This window comes from Siphateles boraxobius, unplaced genomic scaffold, assembly GCF_051911475.1.
Source record: "Siphateles boraxobius isolate OS27281-9 unplaced genomic scaffold, OSU_SipBor_1 25, whole genome shotgun sequence".
Taxonomy (NCBI): domain Eukaryota; kingdom Metazoa; phylum Chordata; class Actinopteri; order Cypriniformes; family Leuciscidae; genus Siphateles; species Siphateles boraxobius.
This window is the reverse complement of record NW_027508866.1, coordinates 17,120,514-17,135,713: the sequence shown is the minus strand read 5'-3', so window position 1 is coordinate 17,135,713 and position 15,200 is coordinate 17,120,514. Positions and strand designations below refer to the sequence as shown.

At 37.7% G+C, this 15,200-nt stretch overlaps 1 protein-coding gene across 1 annotated transcript; it reads right to left on the bottom strand.

Moving 5' to 3' along the window:
- Positions 1 to 1,037: 1,037 nt before the first annotated feature.
- On the bottom strand, positions 1,038 to 10,184 carry adra1ab (adrenoceptor alpha 1Ab). Its single transcript, XM_077242950.1, has 2 exons — positions 9,296 to 10,184; positions 1,038 to 4,024 (listed from the first exon to the last, which is right to left on the bottom strand). The coding sequence occupies exons 1-2, from the start codon at positions 10,182 to 10,184 to the stop codon at positions 3,609 to 3,611; spliced, it is 1,305 nt and encodes a 434-aa protein (XP_077099065.1). The 3' UTR covers positions 1,038 to 3,608.
- Positions 10,185 to 15,200: the final 5,016 nt, after the last annotated feature.

The following is a 15,200-nucleotide window of genomic DNA, read 5'->3' as shown; positions in this document are numbered from 1 at the left end:
AAAATTCTGGGGTCTCATTAGTTAACATTAGAGGATTATATTTTACATCCCTTATAACCTTTTCTGATGTTAGTTAAAATACAATCCATTATTGTTTGTTCATGTTAGCTCAAAGTGCATTAATGTTAACAGATAAAACTTTTTATTTTAATAATGTATTAGTAAATATAGAAATTAACATTACCTAAGACCCTTTCATGCATAGAGGTAATTAAAAAGCCATTTTTTTGCATATGCATGAGTTTTGATGGTATAGTTGCACATCAACCTCTATAGTGGATACTAGTGCATCATCCTATACACTGCCACCATGTGGAAAGCCTCTGTACCTGGAACTTTTGTTTTCTCCAAACCAAGATGGCTGACTTCCAGTCAGAAATGCCAAGTTGCTATGAATATCCATCCATTCTGAGACTCATGCAGGTAAAAAAAAAAGGGTAACATCAAGTTTGGGAGAAAAATCTGATTAATCATATGTCCACTAATTTGGACCATGCACCACTAGCCATATTTCAGCTACAATTTGTGTGACTGTTGTTCTAGAAAATACTTCATCTGCAGTAACTTTTTTTGGCTGTAAACAAATGTATTTGCTTCATTAGATTGTAATTTGCAGTTACATCAATAAGTAATTTGATTACATAATGCGTGTTACTTGTAATGCATTACTTTACTCATATCATCAAAAAGTAATCTGATCACATAATGCACATTATTTGTAATGCATTACTTTACTCATATCATCAAAAAGTAATCTGATCACATAATGCACATTATTTGTAGTGCGTTACTTTACTCATATCATCAAAAAGTAATCTGATCACATAATGCACATTACTTGTAGTGCGTTACTTTACTCATATCATCAAACAGTATCTGATTATATAATGCACATGACTTGTAATGCGTTACTTTACTCGCTCCATCAAAAAAGTAATCTGATTATGTAATGCACGTTACTTGTAATGCATTACTTGTTACATCAAAAAAGTAAGTGTCAGGGAGTCACTGGTAATAATAGGACCCAAGCACAGAGATGAGCAGTGAATGTTTATTAGAAAAAACAGGAATCGATGTGCAACAGGTGATGCACAACAACAGGTTGGAAAGGAGATGGGGACAAGATTAAGCAGCCAGCAAGCCAGGATACCAGCAGTCAGTGGAGTCTCGGGCTGGGCAGGATGGGACTCCAACCAACACACAACAGGGGAGAAACGACAAGAACAAATCAAGACACTCAAACACCAAATAAGTAAAAGGCAGAGCAAAAAAACTAGAATAAAGTAACTTATAAACTACACCTATACAATCTAAGGAAAAGAACAAAACAACAGCCAAAACAAATTATTAGAGAAAGGTAAGCATAAATCAGTGTAAACCCAGGCTTATAGAATCAAATAAAAAGCCAAAGTAACTCAAACGTTAACCAAAGGCAAGAACTGCAAGGACACCAGTAACTACTGAGAACTCTAGAGACAACTACACCCGGATAAGAATTGAGACAAGTCTATGACATAAATGCAACACAACCCAGCAAAGACATGAAGCAAGGAAGCACAATATAAAGGGAGTAGAGCACATGGACCAGGTGATTACAATTAGAGAAACAAGGACTAAACGAGTGTGCACGGTAAAGGGAAACAAGGAGGCAAGACAAGGGGGAGCACATGCCCAACATAAACAAAGACTAAGCCATGTGCTCAAACACAAAATACATGGAAACATTTAACAAAGACAGAACAGACAAAGCTGCAGTAGGCTGTAACATGCATGTAATGCATGTTACTAATAATGCCTACTAAACACTGCTCACTTAAGATAAGATTTGAAAACACCTGATCGCCAGTTTTACTACAGTCTGCAAAAATTAATAGATCAATGTAGATTTCAGTCTGAGGGGAGAGCTATGGTAGAAATAATCAGAATAATCAGGTAATAAGGTCAAATCAAAATATTCTGGTAGACTGGAGGGAGGGTGAGCGTTGTCAGAGTTAGATTTCCACAGAGTTGTACCTTCACCGGTTGTAGAGATCTTTGATGGAATCACGTCCTCATGTTCTGATAACAAAGACATGCACGTAACATTCGATTTGTATGTTGTAAATTCTTCTTGGTCTGCTAGTCAAACGGAACTCTATTGAGTTTGCAATAATTGAAGCTGTATTATATATTTTGTATATATTTGATAGTTTTCACGTGATTTTATAACATTTTATTCATTGCTTCCACACAGTTGCATTGCAATCCACACAGTATTACTGTGCTATTATTGTATTATACAGTATATCTTCAGGTAAAACCAATATTGAACATCTCTTTGAAAAATATGTGTATTAAAAAAATCAAACCTTGTTTTTCATGCCCTTAGACTAGAGCAGGGGTTTTCAAACTGTGGGTCGAGACCCATTTGTGGGTCGCAGATTGGAAAGAGGTGGGTCGCGCAGTCACTATTGGCTGCAGCAAAATTTACGTTCCATGAATGAAACACAGACACAGACACAAACACACACACACACAGACACACACACACACACACACACACACACACACACACACACACACACACACACACACACACACACACACACACACACACACACACACACACACACACACACATCGTTTGCTCCAATCAAAATTAAAATGATTTGTTGTTATATCAAACCTTTGGTTAAGATTAAGGTTACTTAATCTTTAATTTCATAAATTTGTTCTGTGTCTGGGTAAATTAGTTGAGGCAGCAGACAAGAACTACTCAGTATTCTTCACTTTATTTCAACAGCCATTAGGCTGCTATTTTAATTCTAATTTTTTTTTGATAATGTACCATAAGTTTGTATTGCAATTAAACTTATATGTCTTTCAAACTATGACAAGGAAAAAACTGCTCTAAACGCCTCCCACCCCACCCCACATTCATGCTTTAAAATTATTTTGGTGGGTCTTGAGATAGATTATTCTTGTCTAGGTGGGTCCTGGAATGGAAAAGTTTGGGAACCCCTGGACTAGAGCAATAAAAACACAGGGCGAAAAAACATGACTTTGGGTTAATGCATGAAAGGGTTTAACAATGCTGATAAGTATCATTTTTGGAGATAGTTCATGCTAACTATTGTAGTTATGCTAACAAATGAAACCTTATTGTAAAGTGTTAACCAACCATTTGAAGAAACGTTTAAGACTTTATGAACTTTTTTATGTTCAGTTTTTTAGATTATATGGAAAAACACACACAAAAAAATTACATTTTCTTCACTCGACTGTATGTGTATTTGTATTTTTAAAGCAAGTTTTGAAGACCTTACAAAAAAAAAGGTCTTTGGGGAAAAAAGGTCACAAAACAATACAAAAACACCCCTAACATCAACAAATGAGCTGTTTCAAATGGCTCTGTCAACATTCATTTCATTACCAAGCTGGATTTTTACACTCCAGATGTATGAATCCTCACAGTTTTAACAAAAGTGCGGCTGCATAATATAGATGTTGCCACAAGGTGGTGCTCTTATTTACAAAATCTTGCCAGATCCTAGGTCATTTCTTGTTCAATTCCACCGCAATGTCTTTTTAAAATACCTTAGAAAGGTTTTCATTCTTTCAGAAATATTTCATAGAGCCTCACCTTCCATCTTGCAAATGGAAATTTGATGAACTTTCAGCGTCAGAGATGTGTCAGGTGAATTCAGAGCACTGTTGCTATGTGCATGTGCAGTAAATGAGCACTCATTCAGTATCACAGCAGAAGGTGATTCATTAGCTGCCAAGGAGTCAGTAAATCTAGATGGTAAACCCTGTGGAGATTTTGGTCCATTCAGGGTCGTAGGGTTCTGACAAGAGGCCGGAGGGCTCCAGGTCCTGTGCGTTCTGCTGAGGCAGCGGCCATGGAGAACGTTCTGGAATGCCTTCTTGAACTCCTGGCTGAAACACGGGTAGATGATGGGGTTGAGGCAGCTGTTGAAGTAGCCCAGCCAGAAAGTAATTTTGAAGACAGTGTCTGGGGGTCTGTGAGATGGGAAAATTGAGCCTTTAGGGATACAGTGAGAAAGAAAAGACAAAATTACTATATGCGGCAAGAGGTCTCCAGCTTCATTCATAAGGTCACTCCAAGACGGCAGGTCAAATGGTTTTGGATGTTTCATATTTTCAAAGGCTTTGCTTTGATGTGTGCATTTCTTAGTATTCTGAAAGCTTTGAGCCAGACGCACAAATGATAATAGCATCTTAGCAGTCCAATTACTAAGCAGAAAGGCAGATAAATAAGCTGTATTTCCATAAAACATTAAATGTAAGAACAAATGATACACATTCGCTTGCAAATACATTTGTAATACATTCAAAATATTTTGTTTTCTGAACTGCTGTTTAGTATGCAAAAGCCTCTTTTCTAAGTGTGTTCTATGACTAGCAGGGTTAAAACAGTCTTTCTCTTTCTTTCATAATTCATTCTTTCGTTGTAAACAAGCTCATTTAAAAGCAATCTCAAAGGGACCAGCAAGAATTATGTCAATGTTGTTTACGCATAGAGTCATCGTGTAGGAGAACCTTGGGTTGTTTTGAAACGTGTGAGAATAACAAAATATAAATTAAAGCATAACATCTAAAATGTGTTTCACTTGAGAACAACGTGTCTATAAAACACGCTTTTTACACATGCCTTATTCAGAGCATTCCTTAGCACATATATGTTCTCTGAGTTATTGCAAGTTGGGTTCACCCAAAAGTTGTCATCATTTACTCGGCCTTGTGTTGTTACAAATATGTACTTTATTTTGAAAACTGTTTTTTTTCAGAGTAATGAAAATGAAGCAGCCGAGCATTAAAAATGACACTTACTGTATGCACTACATTTCTATTGAAGCCATACAACACATTTGTGTGAGGAATAGACCACGATTTAAGTTATTCAAATAATCAAATTTTCGGCCGTGTATATTTACGATAATGTCCCCTCTGCAGTAGCTCTCAAATCTCATTCGTACTTTCACATATTCAAATTGGCACATTCAATTAAGTAGTTTGGCATAATCTTTTATCATTATTTCGAAGTAAAACAAATTATTTCAACAAAACATATTAATATTTGAAAAAAAAAATTGTCCAATCAAATCAAAGTTGTGTGGTGTGACCAAAATGCAAAAACAAAACAAAATAAGAATTAACCTTTTGCCTTAAAGTGCCCCTATTATGCCTTTACTGCTGCCAACGCTCCAGTCCAGTAGATGGCTGTAATGCACCTTTAAGTTTGGTTTGCCAACTGTCATTAAAACCAAAAGAAGAAGAAGAGGAAGAAGAACTGCCTGAAACGAGTCACCAGTAATGCCAGTCTTACCCTGCATCCCAAAGTCCCTACTATCCATCCTAAATACTATGTGAGATTAGAATAAGTGTATCTCAAAGCATAGTATGTTGAAAAGAGTATGTCAAAAGTCCCCAGATGGTCTACTTTTTCCGGTAGATTTTCGAAGTGTGGATCCGTGCTCACTATAAAGGCTAATATTGCTCACAACCCATTTCACTTTGGAGGAAGAACTCCAAACATGAGTAAAAAGTGTTTCAAAACTACAAAACATGGCGGATATGCGCAACCAACGGTGAGAGGTTTAGATTAAAGGTTTGACATTATAAAGTTTTGAGAATAGATAAAGGTTTGAGTTTGATATCAAAGTTTAATCTGATAAAAAAATATTTGTTTAATGTTATCCATGTTATATTTCAGAATAACAATGTGGACTTGTATAAAGATCCTTATCATTATACATAAATGCATATTCTCCGCATGAAAGACCCGCGATTGCACATCAGTGTGCTACTGCATTTCTCTCTGATACGGTAGGAAATGAAATGAAATGAAATGTGGAGGATTTTAACTTTGACAAGATGATTGACAGGCCGGTTTACTGTAACAGGATGCGTCGGAGAGCAACCGTTAAAGACGCAATTGTATGATGTGATAGTATGTCCCTAAGCTTGTCTACTCTTCTGCAACTCTTTCAAAAGTATCTACTTTTTCTTTACAAAAAGAGTACATACTTTTAGAATGTAGTATAAGTAGGTCAATTGGGATGCAGCATTACTTCCTGCATGAACCTAATGAAGATGGCGGCGCATACACATGCGGCGGCTTGGCACTTTCCTAGTAGCTGCAGTCTTTTTTATCTATTATTAGGGCCCGAGCCACGATGGTGAGAGGACCCTATTGTTTTTGCTCCGTTTATTATTATTCCGCTTCTTCTTCTTCTTCTTCTCCTAAATGAATCGCTTTTTAGAGGGCCTAAACATGCTCGAAAACTCATGAAACTTTGCACACGCTTCAGAAGTGGTGAAAACTTACGTGTGATATGGTTTTCAAAATTGGGTGGGGCAAATTCTGTAAATTATTGCCCCCACATTTTGCCCCGGCTCTACGTTTCACGTACAGGTATGAAATTTGGTACATACATGTAATGACCCAATACCTACAAAAACGTCTCTTGGAGCATAGCCCTAAACACAACAGGAAGTCAGCTATTTTGAACTTCCTCCTAGATTTTGTGCATTTTTCGTAATTTCCTGATGTTGTACTTAAACAAACTCCTCCTACAGTTTTGATCTGATCCTCTTCAAATTTGGTGAGTGTAATCTTAAGGCCTTTGCGACGTTAAATTGCGAAGATTTTGAGTTTTCGTCAAAGGGTGTGCTCTCGGCGGCCTGACAAATGTGTGGGGCAAAATGGCTCAATAGCGCCCTCTACATTATTGCCCCGGCTCTACGTTTGACGCACAGGTGTGAAATTCGGTACATACATGTAATGACACAATACCTACAAATAAGTCTCTTAGAGCATAGCCCTAAATACAACTGGAAGTCAGCTATTTTGAATTTCCTCTCAGATTTTGTGTAGTTTTTGCCAATTTCAGACGTTGTACTTCAACGAACTCCTCCTACAGTTTTGATCGGATCCTCTTCAAATTTGGTGAGTGTAATCTTAAGGCCTTTGCGACGTTAAATTGCGCAGATCTTGAGTTTTCGTCTAAGGGTGTGCCCTTGGCGGCCTAACAAATGTACACCCAATTTCAGCCTTTTGGTGATTTGTGCATGAATATGTCATATAGTTCAATATTGCTTGCAGTTCCGATGTTGCTAGGCAACCGCAGACAGCCTGCAGTAACTCAGGCATACAATGTCCGATCTGCCCCAAACTTCACATGTTTGATAAGAGTCCTGTCCTGAACACATGACCATGCTCATATTAGATTATTGTAATAGCGCCACCTGCTGGTAGCAGGAAGTGTGGCAAATACAAATACTTTTGTGTTTGTATTTTTTGTGTTACAACCACAGACAGCCTGCAGTAACTCAGGCATACAATGTCCGATCTGCCCCAAACTTCAAATGTTTGATAAGAGTCCTGTCCTGAACACATAGTCATCCTATATTTATTATCATTACACACTGCCCACTGTGCTCTGTCTTCCTAAAACCGCCGGGTGGCGGCGGCACAGGTGCGAGGGCCCTCTTCATCGCTGCTTGCAGCTTTAATGTTTACTTGTGTTTTTGTATGTTTTTGTATACCGATGCACGGAAATCCTACGGTCGACTGGAACTGTTAACCATCAGAGCTTACAAATCAAACACCACTCCACCTGATGATATTGTTTCCATCACTGCCCAGTGCCCAGCAAGATACCACATGTCGGGTAGTTTTATAATAATGTGCATTTTGCTACAAGAGGGGAGAACACTTTAGATCAGGGGTAGCTAAGTTCGGTCCTAGAGAGCCGCTGTCCTGCAGAGTTTGGCTCCAACACTGAGAAAAACCTCACCTGCCTATAGCCTTAGTAATCCTGAAGACATTGATTAGCTTATTCAGGTGTGTTTGATTAGGGTTGGAACTAAATTCTGCAGGACATTGGGTCTCTAGGACCGAACTTGCCTACCCCTGCTTTAGGTCAAGTTTATACCAACTTTTCAAATGCATTTAAAGCCTCACCATCTTCACACCTTGGATTATCAGACCATCTCTCAGTGATTCTTATTCCACCTTACAAACCCTAGATCAGTGGAATTAAGTTGGAGGTAAAGTATGTGCAAGTATGGAGGGAGAACAGTATCTCAGCTCTGAATGGGACATCCTTGCACAAGGAGCTAACTTAGAGGAATATGCCTCATCAGTAGTGTCATATAGGCCCTGTTTACACCTGGTATTAAGATGTGTTTTTGTCGATCGGATCATAAGTGCATGACGCTAAATACAAGTGTAAACGGGGTCTAAAACGTTTTGAGCTTGTCCACTTTCGAACGCTCCCAGAGGTAGTCGAAAACGCATTCGACCAGATTGGTTTAGCGTAAACACTCATGTGGACGAAAGTGTTCGAACAGCTGCAAAAGACCGCCTGCTGTCTGCCTACTGACCTAACGCGTAAGGACCGTTTTTTTCGTATTCGTCATTCGGTTGCTCTAAATTGTCAAAACACCTCTCAAAATGCTTGCAACAAATGCGAAAAATGCAGAAAATCAGACCTGATTCGAATTTTTATGACGGACAATAGTTTCGGAGGCAGTGGGTAAACATGATTGACTCAGAGTGAAGTCGTATTTATTTTTTAACATGCGAAAAATTCGGATGAGATTTTTCGGACTCAGTGAGCAAGGACCTTAAGTCTAACATACTGTAGTTTTGTAACAAATTTGCATAATTCTCGCTTATGTTCTTCACTAACTGCCTGGTAAAAACATCTACATAGACCCTCCCTCAAACACTGTAGTTGTAGCTGAGGCCTCGAAGAGTTTGGTTAATGTTGTCGATATGTTAAAACTTGCTGTTTTCACCGCTGCGAAAGCAAATCCAGTTTGCATGCACTTACAAAGGATGAGGACCCTGACTTAAATTGATATGGTAAAACCGACACCATTGTTGTATGTATCACTGTGCATCAACTGCTGAGGAAGCTCTGGAGCTGAAATTTAGATATTGTAATGGCTGTTTTGTTTCTGATTCCATTGTAAGCGGTAGACCAATAACAGACTGGGCCATCTGTCCAATCAGAGCAGAGGAAGGAGGGGTTTAGGGAGACTGAATCCTTTATCGGACCGTTTCAGACACTGTCAGAAACAAAGTGATGCTACAGTGTACAGTATATTATGAGAAAATGAAAGTGTTTTTTGAACTTGAATGCTGTTGTAGGAGACTTCCAAAGCCAATTTAGAAACCTTTGAAAATGCATAATTGGGGCACTTTAATTTAAATTATATTTAAGATTATAATTTGTTTTTGGATGGGCTTTGCTGTGTGTTCACATACATGTCAAGTACTCACTTATGGGCAACACTAGGAAAAAAGGCAGCCAGCAGAGCACGAAACAGCCCACCACAATCCCCAGAGTCTTGGCTGCCTTCTTCTCCTGGAAGAACTTAATCATGAAGGTGAAGTGCGAGTGCTTCAAGGGGACGACTTCCTCCTTACGACAGTGAATCCGCATTACTCCATGCTCCGTCAACCCATTCTTCTGCTTTCTCTTACTCATGGAACGAGTCTTCCGCCGGGCCACCACGTACACCCTACAGTACATTGCCAAAATCACAGCCAATGGCACGTAGAAAGAGCATGCAGCGGAGAAGATGGCGTACCCTGGCTCTTCGTTAACTCTGCACACGGACTCGTCCTCCGGCATTGGTTCCCTCCATCCAAACAGTGGGCCTACAGAGATGGCAGCCGAAAAGGCCCAGAGAGCCGCCACTGCCGCTAGTGCCCTTCGACTCGTAGCCAAGGAAGGGTACTGCAGCGGGTAACTGACGGCGATGCAGCGATCCACAGAGATCACGCAGAGGCTGAGGATAGACGCCGTGCAGCAAAGCACGTCAAGCGCGGTCCAGGCATTACATAAATGGCGGCCGAATACCCAGCGTCCCAAGGCTTCAGATGCAGCGGAGAACGGGAGCACGACAGAGCTCAGAAGCAGATCTGCAACGGCCAGATTGGCAATAAAATAATGCGTCACGGAACGAAAGTTGCGATGGCAGGCCACGGAGAGGATGACCAGGATGTTACCCATCACACCGAATATTATGAAGAGCATCAGCACCAGGCCCAAAGCCAGTGTCTTTGTGAGATCTATTTCAAACGCAGGTATCGCAGTGCAGTTGGGACAGTTCTCAGGAAAAAAGGTTGAACTTATGTTATCTTCTGCTGGAAACACGTTGGTCATGACGTCTCTATGCAAGCTACGAAGTTAAGTTTGAGTAGCAAACTGTAGTAACATGTTGTGCAGATGATAACCATCCATGACTTTTACCATGTTTTGTGGTTTTAACTCCAACATGCTTCAGTAGCCATTGCAGTCACACTTGAGGACATTTGTGTGCCATTTAAGTTTCTCAGGTATAAATTTTGCTATCAGCCATCATAGTTTTTATGATCTTGCAACCTTAAAAAGAAAAAAAAACAGATTATAAGCAATGTTTCTGACATGATTTTGTTTTTGCACCAGCCCCAGCAAGCAATCTGACTTATGCTAACCCATCTTAAACCAATGCTATTTTTATATCCATCATTTTTTACCATTTTTAACTCCACCATTTTTTATGCATACCTTTTATTTATCTATCCTTAACTACAAGTTGTTATTAACGACTCATAAGTATAACTAAAGAGATTTAAGTTTCACTAACCTTATAAATTAGCATTTTAGCATTGCTTTTTCAAAAGTACAAATAAATCAGCAATAGTTCTTGGCTTGGGTCAGGCAGAATAACCTGCGGTTCAGTGTGCAAGTGAGTGATCCAATTCAGTTGGAAAGTGAATTGTTTGAATGATTCAGTCCATGATTCTGTGTTTCTGACAGGATTTTATTTTTGCATCAACCCTAACCAATACATTTTTCCAGTGCCTACATGCTAAACCAAAAAACAATGCTATTTTCCCCATCTTTTAATGCTTCCATCATTTTTTATTCAACCCTGTCGTGGATATGTATCTATATCATGGGCGTAGGTTTGGTCTCAGGTTTGGTGGGGACATCCCCCCCTCCCCCGTTCTATTCTTAAAAAAAAGTGCATTAGATTAAACTGGGAAGGGTCATAAAACTTGCATATTGTTATCCTACGTTTACAGCTTCTATTGTTCTCAATTGTAAGTCGCTTTGGATAAAAAGTGTCTGCTAAATGAATAAATGTAAATCTGTTGTGGTTTGATGCTATATCTTTTCCTGCATACAAAATGGTAAATTAATTTTGTAGTCTATCCTATGGCTAGCAAGTTTAACCCTCCTACCAGATATTGTTATTTGGATATTATCAATCAAATAATGATTCATTATATTTGAATAACCGACAGTGTTAACTTTTGCCTTTTTAATATTGCCAACATATTTTTCCAGCACATGTGTCTAGCAAGTAGGCTACACTCACAAATACATTAGATAAACAGAATGTAGAAACGAAAAATGTCTCAGATGATCCACTGTTTATGACAGCAAGATTCTAAGTTAAGGTATGCTAATTAACATTCAGTGACTTGCTAACGTAAGTTAGCATTCTATCATGATAGCGCGACTTCTATGAGTCTATCCGTGCGGCACATCCCTAATTAATACTCCTAACCTTGAAAGATTGCAGAAGCTAGGTTTAACTGTAACAATATCCTGCGAAAGCAGGATCACCAGTTAATACTATTTTCCACAGTAGAATCTGCATTTGAAAGCCTGGTCAGTCACTACTACTAACTGCTAGTTATTTGTGTGACTAGTTATTTTTTGCCTACTTACACTCTGCTTTATGAAAAAAGCTTGGGTGACATAGCTGATCTACAAAGTACAAAAAGGGGCAAAAAAACAGAATATTAAAATGTTTTACTCTGGCCTTTGAATATGGCAGGCAGAGAGACAGCCCTGGTAACTTACCGTCGGCGTCGTCACGCGCACGCACACACACACACACACACTTCAATAACCTGAAGACAAATTTGTCATCTCAAAATATTGATTGGGACAAGTATCTAGCGTCCCCCCCTAAACCTACGCCCTTGATCTATATATACAAGTCAATAAGTAACAGAAGTAATTTAAGTTCTATTAACCTTGTTATGAATTAGCATTTCAGCATTGCTTTCCAAAAATACAAATAAAACAGTAATGGTTCTTGGCTTGAGTCAGGCAGAATAACCTGAAGAAGAGATTTTTATTCAAATGTAGTACCTCGGACAGTTAGCTATGCAATTTCAGACACAGCTTCAGACGTAATTCATTCATAATTATTCGCCAATCAGTGTGAATTATTAAGTCCAAGATTGAGACCAATAACTTTGTGTTCTATTTAGATTCACCTGTCAGTTTTAATGATTCAATTTGATTGATTGATTCATAAAAACCATACTTCAGTTTTATTGTTCGCAAATTAGCAATTCTTAATGAGCAATTATTCTTATTGAGTTTATGGCTTCAATAACGACATATCATTCAGTCGATATTTTAATATAGCAGAATTAGTAGTATTTTCTGTTCAGACTAATTCACTGACTCATTCAAATGAACCATATAGATTGACTGGGGCAGATTGTGTACGGTATGTTTACTTTTGCATGCAGTCAGTGAGGAGACCACAATTCAGCTGCATGGCCTCACAATTCAGCTAAAATAAATGTTATCATAAAACATCTCAGTATCTGACTGTGAACCACTTACGGCTCTGTAATGAGATGGAAAAAGTGCTTGCTTCTTCAAGTTAGTATTCTGTGAATTGTTTTGGTATAATAGTTTTGCCACAATGCAGACTCAATTCACAAATGCCTTTTTGGGCTCATCTATTTGTCAATTTGGTCTAGTGAACTATAACTGCAGAAGCTCACATACAGGCCAAATATTTCACTGAAGCAGAGCTAAGAAGTCTCAAAAGCATTTCATGCTGCAGTTATTCTTTTCCTGTTCAAAAAACCTTTAGAAATGCAATTCAAGGTGAGATGCCAAAAATTATATAAAAAAGGTTTTCAAGTTGATTAAGTAAAGCTTGAGGAAATTTATGGACATCCACATCTTGGCAAGAGCAATATTTCAACAACCCATGACATATTGGAAATAAATATGCCTTGTGCGTACAAACAAAACCTAGATAAATACCTTAAAACTATAAATGTATGATACAACAAAAGACTCAAGGTAGTTTTGTTTTGTTTTCATTTGGGTGTGTGCTGACTAATAGTCTGTATATCATCTGGTGAACCACTGGCTCTGGGCCAAAATATACAGTGCCCAAAATCTTATGGGTAATGGTTTTATTATTAAACAGTGTAATGAATGACAAATTATAACTGGACCAAACTGCTTCCTGTATTTTTGTTAGAATCAAAGACATTTAAGGGGGTAAGTTGTCACAATGGAAACTGACACTGATAAATTCACTGATAAATGACACTGATAAATTCAGCTAAATTTAATAAGAATTCATGGAACAAGAACAACTTAACTGTAAAAGTTAAGTTGTTGTAGTTGACCCTTGTCTAAATGTATGTCAGTTTTCTTTTGTTCAGTTGTTACACAAAAGCTACACCAAAAAATATGGTAAAACAATTCGGATTAACATTTGTACATGGCTGTTGTAAAGTCACATGACCAGAGCTGTATGATTCCAGTTGGCGCCTCTGAAAGACGACGCCAAAGCTCCATAAAACGATATTATTCACACACAATACCATATTTGATACATATGTATAATATTGAATAAAATAAATTGCATTGCTCATCACAAGACATTAGTCACATTTGTGAGCCCCATTTTGAATAATGGATTGACACACGTTATAAAATCAGTTAATAGCTTAATTAAATGAAAAATGAAATAGCCTATTAATTAATTTTGGCTTCTTATATGTCTGATAGGCAACTATTAAATTATTACTTTGTTTTTTGAAACTTTCTTTATTGGGCAATTTTTTCCAGTTATGACCAGGAATACTTCGACTATTCAACGAGTGTAATACATGTTCTCTCACTAATCTGGGAAAATATGGGGATTAAATGAGTTAGGACCGTTTGAACGAGACGTTTGATGTATAGCCTACAAAATTACAGAATTTGTGTAATTAGACTATAGGACTTAAAACTTCTAGGCTAACTGTCTCGGAAAATTGGCAAATTAGACACCAACACACTGCTACACTTAATAGCTTAATAGCCTTCAATTTCACTTTGAAATCGATTAATTAAAAGCTATTCGGTAAGAGAAACAGGTTCTTATGATTCCATAATAATAATCGCGTCTGTAACAATCGCATGCTGCGTTCGCAATTATAAATTAACTTTTTTATTGCTGATGTTTCATCATTCCGACTAAACATCCTTCAAAAAATGTACACACTTACCATAATCCAGAGCAACATCTGAAAAAGAGGTTGAGTTTTAATTCCATTCGTTCGTGATCTTTAGGAAAACAAATAACACGAGTCTGATGAGGAATCTGATGGGATGTATTACTGTTTGTGCCAACATCCCATACTCACCATACCCCCCCTCTCTCTCTCTCTCTCTCTCTCTCTCTCTCTCTCTCTCTCTCTCTCTCTCTCTCTCTCTCTCTCTCTCTCTCTCTCTTTCTCTCTCATTCACAGATGGTAAAAATGAGGAATGTACCTGTACTCTATGTATCGTTGTTTTAAAAAATATTTGGATGAAACATCTAGGCTAGCTTCAGCCTACTGTTTTCCTCCCAAATTTAGATTGAATGATTCTAACAACTTAAAATGGTGTAAACATCAATTACAAAGTACTATACAATCATTATTTAATTATTTTTATTTTCAAGCTACTATAAAAACTTTTTTTATTAAATAATAATAAATGTGCTAATTATGACATTTTTTAGTTTTTTTGTATTTTTGTATTTTGTTTCAAGTATTTTTGACTTACAATTTTTTTCATATATATATATGTTCATTTTATATATGTTTATATCTGAACTGACAAAAAAAAAAAAAAGGATTAAAACTAAAAACTACCTTTTTTGTGGGCCTTTAAGACTAGATGTTGGTTTGATATGAAACTGAGCAATTTGTGAAGGTGTAATTTATCAGCATTGGTAATGAAAGTGAATATCACAGCCAAAAAAAAAAAAAAAAAAAGACAGCAACAAAACACAGTGTGATTTCTGTGGCTTTAAAATGGCATGTCTGTGGCTGTGAATGTCGCTCTGCATTTCTCTAACTGTCCATTGCCAGCTCCTGGTCCACATCCACTTTC